The 9721-nt window shown below is 35.3% G+C and overlaps 1 protein-coding gene across 1 annotated transcript; it reads left to right on the top strand.

The window, feature by feature from the left end:
• Positions 1-2132: 2132 nt before the first annotated feature.
• On the top strand, positions 2133-9489 carry LOC103801328 (potassium voltage-gated channel subfamily H member 8-like; the record flags this gene model as incomplete). Its single annotated transcript, XM_009073736.1, has 3 exons — positions 2133-2420; positions 4238-4487; positions 9275-9489. Coding segments are annotated over 3 exons (753 nt in total), but the record flags the coding sequence as incomplete, so codon positions are not given.
• Between the last annotated feature and the right edge of the window lie 232 nt (positions 9490-9721).

The following is a 9721-nucleotide window of genomic DNA, read 5'->3' as shown; positions in this document are numbered from 1 at the left end:
ATTAATTTATTATTATATTTATTTATTCAAGTCTTGAACTTACCTATATGGGCTTAGAGAATGGAAAGTAAGGTGAGTCTATATATATTTGATAAAGAAATCTAGTGCCTATCACCCCCAAGAACAGCATGTCATCATGAGTAGCAGTTACCTTCCAGTGTATATAGTCAGAGACAGAGTCTACCATAATAATATAAGTCTTGATAATATTTGTGCCCATAATAACATCACAGTGATCTCTGTGTCAGCTTCTAACCTTGGAGCTTGTTGGGAGACCTACATTGCATGTGATTGTTACATATGCATCCATACATCATCTGATGCTTTATCCCTCTCCCCTTTTTAAAGTGATTATCGCAACTTTAAAAAGGCTACACTATTTCTTTAACCTATTTAGCTGTGTTTGGCTGAATTGTTTCAGCCCTAGTTGCCTTATTTCTAGTATAATATTCTGTATCTAGCATGACACCAGCCCCTCACATTTTGTTGCTCAAGTTTCTGACATTAATGAATTAGCAATTCCCTGCACCATCATGAACAACACCTAGTTGATCCAGATGATTATACTTAGAAATAAATTTCCAGCTATCCTTGCTTTGCTTTCTAATATTCACACCTGATGCTTTTCTTTATGCCCTGATTTTCATTTATCTTCTTTATTAATGGACTTGTATTGACTTAATCGTATCATTGGATCACGTCTACAAGAATGCATACTGTATTATGAAACTGTATTCCACTACAGTGCTTTATCTGGTTTTATGCACTCCCTTCACAAAAAAAAAAAGACATAGATATTGTTACTAGCTCCGTTGTGGTTTACTCAGCCTGTAAATTTTTCTAGCACTCCAAACTAAAGAATTTTCTATCTGATTCTACCATTTCCTCCCCCTATTCTCCCTTTTCTCTCCTCACTCACATTGGACTTCTGTAAATTGACATACAAGGTCAACAGCTTGTTTGTCTTGTTTATAAACCAATTCCTTTGCCACTCTGAGGAGTCTGTCTGCTTTCTTTCATGCACTATAAAGATAGAAGCCCTTTCAGAGATATAATCAAGTTCTTTAGTAGTTTTTTCAATGAACAATTTGTAAATGTGTATATTCTATATCTCGGATTGATATTACATGCCAATCTAGCAGCTATTTTTCCCACTCATAATCAGCAAGCACAGTTCTGCACAAACTCAGATGACCTGTGTCTATAAGCATTTCTTTTGCTTCTGATCTTTTTATTCCCAAGTCAGTATCTAATTGCAGACAAATTCCAGGTTGTTAATAATTTCTGATAAATGATGCTATGCCATATTTGACCCTTTCAAGCAACATAAGAAATCAGATTGTCTGTTTGAATGTATCTTTTTCTGTGTCTTTTTTTTCAGTATCCTATTCCCCAGAATATGATAACATTTGTTAGTTATTTACAACTTCATTCCACTACACATGGTACCCATTAGCAATTGTTTTTATTTATGTGAGTTCTCTGAAATCTGTTGCATTCTATGTACTTGCTAATTGACTATTTGAGTGTAGTTTTCATACTGATTGTTTATTTCACATTATTTCCTGAACATACCTGCCTACATGTGCTCTTTCCATTATCTGCATGGAGCCTACAAGAAAGCTGGAGAGACACTTTACAAAGGCATGTAGTGATAGGAGAAGAGGGAATGGTTTTAAACTGAGAGTAAGTTTAGATTTGATGTTAGGAGGATATTCTTTACTGTGAGGGTGGTGAGGCATTGGAAAAGTTGCCCAGAGAAGCTGCAGAACCCTATACCTGGAGATGTTCAAGGCCAGGTTGAATGGGGCTTTGAGCAACCTGGTCTAGTGAAAGGTGTCCCTAGCCACGGCAGCAGGATTGGAACTAGGTGATTTTAAAGGACCCTTACAATCCAAACCATTCTGCAACTCTATGATATGTTTTCCTTTTTTCTTAGACTATGAATGTAATTTGACTTGGGCATTCTTTTACTTGGTACCCTGACCAAACAGAATTGGATGTTGTTCTACCCTGTCCCATGACTGTGACTGCTAGCATCTCAAAAACTGGAAATGAATAATCTTATTAATACCACTATATATTACTCATGAAGTCTTACATTCAAAAGCTTTATTATATCTCTCAACCAGGAATTTGCGTTCTATGAAGACCCTGATTATTTTCTGTGTTATGTTTTCACAATCAACAAATCACTCAACATTATTCTGTGCTCCCCAGCTCTGATGCATGCCTTGGTGTTTGGCAATGTGACGGCCATAATTCAGAGGATGTACTCCAGATGGTCCCTTTATCACACAAGAACCAAGGATCTGAAGGACTTTATACGGGTCCATCACCTGCCACAGCAGCTAAAGCAAAGGATGCTTGAATATTTCCAAACTACGTGGTCTGTCAATAATGGAATTGATTCCAATGAGGTAACCAAATGAGGGAGTTTGAGTGTTTGACATTTTTGACTATGAACTTAGAGTCAGGGAGGGGATTAATTTTTCTTTTGTGATGCTGTGTTTTGTGTGAAGTTGAATACTAAAAAGAACGTGCCTAAAAGTAGATCTCAGTTATCCCAGGAAAAGGGCACACTATTGAAAAATCGCATTTAAACACTAAATCATATATTAAATTTCAAAGTCCTCCATAATTCCCAAATGCATTCACCAGAAATCTTTTGGATGATGTCAGCAGAAATGCCACAATTAGCATTTCTGTCTTTCTCTAAATGAAATATTTACTAGGGGGGTTTAGGTCTTTTTTTTAAGGAGGAACTTTGCTGCCCTTTCCTCCCTCCTTCATTTCATTCTTTGAAATACTATAAGCAAGCAGTTTAAGCTGAATTTTTATGCTATTTATTTCCCTATATTTTTAAATATTACAGAATGTAACATGACAGTGAAATCAAAAGACAGATTTCTGGTGGTGTCTTTGCTTGCTTGTTTTAAATTACTTGTCCAGGTTATGTATTACTATACTCCAGGAGAAATAATGACTTCTCTCTGCTGGAGTGTTATTTGAATGGAGCATTCCCTTCAGATTTCTTGTTATATATGTTATAAAACTCAGTAGTCTCTAAAGATAATGTGGAAATAAGCAGAAACATTTGGGTTTGAGAATGTTCTTTTCCTCATAAATTCTTATTGTGGTGTGCACAGCACAAAGAATGGGATTTTCACCAGCATCCTAGCAACAGAGGGAGCTTAGTAAGATTTACAAAGGTACAAAAATCACTTAGATGTCAAAGCTTTCCTAGATGTGGTTAATGATCACCTTCAGCTTTTGTACCTTCTGTACCTTTAGTCACACTGAAAGTGAGTGACTGCTGTACTACAACTGCAGCTCCTGGAGAGACCATCAGTATTTCATTATTTGCCTCCTATGGACAAAGTGCCTTGTCTAAGCCCACCTGGTCAAGCCTTGTCTGATTGAATTGTTCAGATGCCACAGTCATCAAATTTCAGACAGAACTGTGTTTGTGGGTTTGCAGCTTGCATGGAAAAATAGGAAGACATCATGGTCTTTTAGTTTCCATAGGTTCTTCCACTGAACATGCACCTTGTCTCCACTTCTTTCCCAACCCTCCTTCAGTGTCCAATTACATCAGTAAAAAAAAAGAAATAAGTTAAAAAACCCGAAATCCAACAAACAATAACAACAACCCCAAGAACAACAACAACAGAAGGAACAAAAAAACCTTCAAAGTTCTTTTTTAGTTATTTCTCTTCCAGTGGTTTTACCAGGCCATAGGAGAACCAATATTGCATATTAATGAATTTTTACAAGCATTTTAAAGAAAATGTAAACTAAGTTCATGTTTGCTCTCTTTTCAATGTATATGTCATTGTATATAATGATATACACCGGAACAGCCTACTGCATTCTAACAGCTGAGAAGAGCTTGGACAAGGTTAAATTGTATGTTAGAGGGAATTCACAAAATGCTATTGACTTTTTTTACCTGTTTTAGTTGGGATATTTTGTTTGTTTTCTTTTAGTCGTTTGCTGTTGGTTTGCTTGGGTTTTTTTTATAAAGGCATATATTTATTCATGTTTTTTCCTGGAATTTATTGGTGTAAAGATTTATTGAGACACAGCACATGTCTTTTCAAAGAGGTAAGAAAAATCAAAGGGATGTATTTGCATCAGTATGACACATGCAGCACTACTAAATCAGGTCACTTCTGCAAAAGCAGAAACAAATTTTTTTATATTTTTCACCCTGTTTTTTTTCTGTTTTGGACAGCTTTTAAAAGATTTCCCAGATGAGCTGCGTTCAGACATCACCATGCACTTGAACAAGGAGATTTTGCAGCTCTCCCTTTTTGAGTGTGCCAGTCGTGGTTGCCTCAGGTCTCTGTCTCTGCACATCAAAACCTCCTTCTGTGCTCCTGGGGAATACCTCCTCCGGCAGGGAGATGCCCTGCAAGCAATCTACTTTGTGTGCTCAGGTTCCATGGAAGTCCTGAAGGATAGCACAGTGCTGGCCATTCTCGGTATGTTCATAATCATAGATTCAAAGAGGAAGAATTGTCCCTCAGTGGAGGAGGACCTTCACCACTAACTCAAGTGTGTAGGCTTAGTGTGTCCTAGTAGTCTGATGAGAAAGAATTTGTTGAATTTTAAGCTGCTATTCTTACTCTATGAACATCCCTATTTTCTTTTTTAGTTTAAACTTTCTTATTTTTTGACATAAGTACCTTTCAGTTGCTGGATTTTCAGCTGTGCAGTATTTCACTTGTATTTTGACATTCTTATATTTATTCTCACTCCTTTACATGTAAAGAGGTATTTGCTAGCTTTTGACAAAAAATGTTACCTTCAACTAAATTTGATTATGGTATTGACAACTCAAAGGACACTGATCATCAGTTCCTAAACCTTTAACAAAAATTAGTGTCCAGGCATTTCTCCCACTAATGTTCCCAATGAAAGAAAGTAATGTGAGCCTACCAGCGTTCTTTGACACACATGTATGAACAGCCCTTGAAGAAAAGCCATGTGGTGGAAAACAAGCATTGTTGGCTCTTCTCCCCAGAGCCACTTCATCATGCTAACTGATGCTGCCTGCAGCCATCTGAGTATATTAGAACAGAGAAAGGCCAAAAGTTCAGTTCTAATAAATTTTGCTTAGTTGTTGCTTGCTAGATGACTGTTTTGACTTATTGAGGGTTAAGCATCTCTGTCTGTAAATTTCAGTTTCATCTCAATCAAATGCCTTCTAAAGAAATTCCCTTTATCTTCAGCTAAAAGATGATTAGAATTGTCTGAGTTAATGGTCATAAATTGTTTTGATAAAGTAAAATATAACATTTTACTCTAAAAGTAGAGAATTATTTTATTATACTGTTAATATTTCTTTAGATTTAAATGTATTCTTCTTTCTAATATCTTTCAATATTCTTATAAAGCAGAGTTAAAAAAAATATTTCCTTTTTTTGTTTCCTTGCTGTTTTGTGGGATTGCACTAGACTGTTGATAATGGAAGCTTGTAGTCATCTGTAATTGAATTTCCTTTATTTTAGTAACATGCATTTGATTGGCCTTTTTTTTAGAATATAAATGTGATACACAACCTATTTGTTTCAGAACTCTTTAATCCCATTAGATTGACAGTCCACATCACTCCATCACTCATTTGTTATTAGGACGCTTGAGAATCTCTTGATTTCATTGGATCCCATGGATCAAAATATAAAACATGGCTTAGAAAAAAACATAATCTAAAAGCCAGCAAAAGGTCAAGAGCTACCTCCATCAGAACTATGATTCCATTAATGAATCTGTCTTCGGGCACTTCTGAAAATGTTAATGAAAGCATCGTTGTGTAATGGTGACAATCAAAACAATAAGAAAGAAATTAGTGGATTTCTGAGAGAAGTTAATGAAATCATATTGCAAAAACATAAACATAACACAATGAAATAATGTTTTCCTACAGTGAATAAGAGATGCATCAGCTAAACTTAATTAACACCAGCAGAAGGTGAATGCATCAAACATGTAGGTCCCTATGAGAAATTGTGTTACTGACGGCATGTAAATCCAAGAGGGAATTTTTATCCTGACAATGTTGGGTTACTTGCAGTTCCCAGAATATTGTATAATTCTGTCCTGATTCTAATTCTAGTTTTTGTTTACTGAACCATTCTCACTAACAAGCAGTACAGCAACAATACAATTAAATCTTCTCATTAAATACATGTTTGGTCTCCCTTGAGGCTATAATTTTATATCTAATAATGGTGGTTAGGATATATTTTATAGGAAAATATGTTTTAATATGAGTTATATACTGTTTGAGCATGCATCCTTGAATTGTTAAAAATATTAGCCATAAATTGTTTAAAGATATCCATACTGAGAACATTTAAAACTTTGGCTGCATGTTCCAGATATGTTAGCAAACAGATGTGTCTGCAGAAACATTTATATATGTCTGTTCTCCAATTAAAACAAAAGAAAAAAAAAAGAGCTACTAAGAATAACTTAAATGGTTCTGTTATGTAACAAATGTTGACTTTCAAGGTACAGTCATTTTACCACTTCATTAATTCTACATGAAATTTCAGGTTACTACCTACAGTCTTTGCTACATCATTTTCATTAGGATAAGAAGGATACACCAGCATTACAAGATCAATTATAGTGTCTTTCATGCTGATACTATTTCATCAAACACTATAGCTACAATCAAATACAGATCTAATATTTTTTCAAAAGTATTCACGCATTATTGATACTCATAGCATTTATATGTCTAAAACTAATAGGGTTACAGATCAGTTTTGGTATATTTGAAATATTTTTTTCATTTATTGTCCATATTTAAGCAGCCAGCAATAGATTAACATTGCCAGCCCTCTGCTTAAAATAATCAAAGAAATCTTAGGACTTGTTGATATTTGCAGTAAAATTTAAATGTGTATTACTGCTTAGCTTTACAATGCATTTTATTATGTAAGCAATACATCATGTGATGATGTACAACATCATCATGTGATGATGGATTGCTTACATCATCATGTAGTAATAACATAAATGTTACTATCACCTATCAGATTTCCTTTTCCCAGACTGACCTAAGATCATACCAGTTCTCATTTATACTGAGATCCTTAAAAGACCCTAAAGTAGCATTAATATATGCATTTTATTATGTAAGCAATACATCATGTGATGATGTACAACATCATCATGTGATGATGGATTGCTTACATCATCATGTAGTAATAACATAAATGTTACTATCACCTATCAGATTTCCTTTTCCCAGACTGACCTAAGATCATACCAGTTCTCATTTATACTGAGATCCTTAAAAGACCCTAAAGTAGCATTAATATATGCATATTCCTAAAAGAAAATTTTTTTTTTCCCTATGCTGGGTTTATGATAAGATCTTCTAAGAAAGTTGTTCAGGCTCCATGTAAATAGGGAAAAATGGTATTTTAAAGTACTAATAAAGTGATATTTTAAAGTATATAACTTCCTATTTAAGAAGCTTCAGGGATGGTTGGCTGTTTAGTTTAACTTATCCTTCTAGTTCACCATTTCCTGTTTAATACAGAGTTGGAATCACATGCTGAATAGATTTTCAAACTTGACAGTCTTCACTTATTTTTATTAATCACATAATAATGTAAGACTGGAAAGGACCCCTGGAAGCCACCCAACCTAAGCCTGCTTTAAACAGGGCTAGTTTAGCTACTTCAGGGCCGTGTCCAGGCAAGTTTTGAACATCTCCACAGATGCCAGCAATTCCATAGCATCTCTGGGCAGTCTCTTCCACTGTTTGACCAGTCTCATAATGATTTTCATTTCCTGATTGCTAATGAGAACTTCTTTCCTCACAGCCTGTGCCCAATACATCTTGTTGCCTTGTGCAGCCTGAAGAGCAGTTTAGCTGTTTTTTCTACACTTTTCTCTTAGGCTACTGAAGAGCAGCACTATTACCCTTCCTTTGCCTTGTCGTTGTAAGGCAGAACAATACCCACTTTTTTAAGCCTTTCCTTGTACATTATGTTCTCTAGGCCCCAATCATCTTGGTAGCCTCTTACAGACTCACTCTAGTATATCAACATTCTGCCTTGTACTGGGAAGCCCAAAACTGTACACATCTGGATGTGATATGATGACATAGAGAGGAAAGAGTCACTTCCTGGGACTTGCTGGCTGCACTCTTGCTAATGATGCACAGGAAGTTCTTGGACTTTGCTGGCTCATGTTCAATTTGTCCAGAAGGATCCCCAGGTCTTTCCTGCAGGACTGCTTTACAGCTGGTCAGTCCCCAGCCCATATTGCTGCAGGGAGGTTCTTCATCTCAGGTACAGGACATATCATTTGGTTTTGTTGAAATTCATGATGTTCATGTCAGCCATTTTCTCATTCATTGAGGTGCCCCTGAATAGCAGCCTTAACCTTCAGCATATCAACCACTCCCCCTTCAATTTGGTTTTGCCCATAAACTTGCTAAGAATACACTCCATCACACTGTCAAGGTCTTTAACAAAGACCATTTGCATTAACTTTTGGGGAAGACCTCTGGTTCAATAACTGCACTTCAGAATTTATACCTAAGGTCAGATGTTTATGGGATCTTTTCATTATAAAATTTTTGTTCTCTTCACTATATGGTCCATTGCAGTTTTTAATACATCTAGTATTCTAAGGTAGCCTTGTGACCATAAATGAAAATACAAGGGCTTCAGAATTCTTTCTTAAGAATTCTTTATTCTTGACAGAAATGCCATTGAGCTAGAAATCTATTTATAGCCTGTACAACTAAGAAACATCATGAAATGTTGCTGTGCAGCCATAGTTATCATGGGTTGTGAATGTTTTTCAATCCAAATTCTAACTAAAATTTGAATGGGGATCTGCACTTACTTGCGTCACTGCCAAAATGTTATCTTAACACCTGCCTGTTTTAACACACACACAACAGATTTTCTGAGAAACAAAATTCCACCTGCTATTAGTTACTAGTGTAAGTCTTCATTTTAAACATGTTTACTTTATTGCTCCCTTAAATCCGCTAGTTACCTGCTTGGAAATGATTCTTTGTACTGTCATTAATTGCATAGAAGGTTGCACCTGCAAAAATGAAAAAATAAAAAAAATAAAGGGCATATTTTAGTCTAAGATCCTTTAGAATGTTATTAATTAAACAATGCAGTATTAACAATGAGATTTCATGTTTAGCAATTATGTTAAACTGATTTAGCACTCAGAAGTAAAGATTTTATGCTTTGAAGATGTATATTTTTGTATTCTCTTTTAGGTAAAGGAGATTTAATTGGAGCAAACCTATCCATTAGGGATCAAGTTATTAAAACAAATGCAGATGTTAAAGCTCTAACATACTGTGACCTCCAATGTATAATCCTCAAAGGTCTCTTTGAAGTGCTTGACCTTTACCCAGAGTATGCTCACAAGTTTGTTGAAGACATACAGCATGATCTCACATACAATCTAAGAGAAGGCCATGAAAGTGATGTAAGTATCTTTAAAGGTCTCTGCAGCTAATGTTATCTTTAAGATGTTTCTCATACTTCAGTCATTTCTTATAATTTTGCTGTAGTAAAGAAATAACACACAGATTATGTTAAAAGAACTGCTCATTCTATTTGTTTGATAATTCAGACATTACCTACATTAATTGTTTATCAGTTGGTTAGATCATAAACAAGTTCTCTGCTTCTCATTTTTCCATAAAAAAACTTCATCC

The sequence above is a fragment of the Acanthisitta chloris genome, unplaced genomic scaffold (genome assembly GCF_000695815.1).
Source record: "Acanthisitta chloris isolate BGI_N310 unplaced genomic scaffold, ASM69581v1 scaffold43984, whole genome shotgun sequence".
In the NCBI taxonomy this organism is placed as follows: Eukaryota; Metazoa; Chordata; class Aves; order Passeriformes; family Acanthisittidae; genus Acanthisitta; species Acanthisitta chloris.
This window is presented reverse-complemented; position numbering and strand designations above follow the sequence as displayed.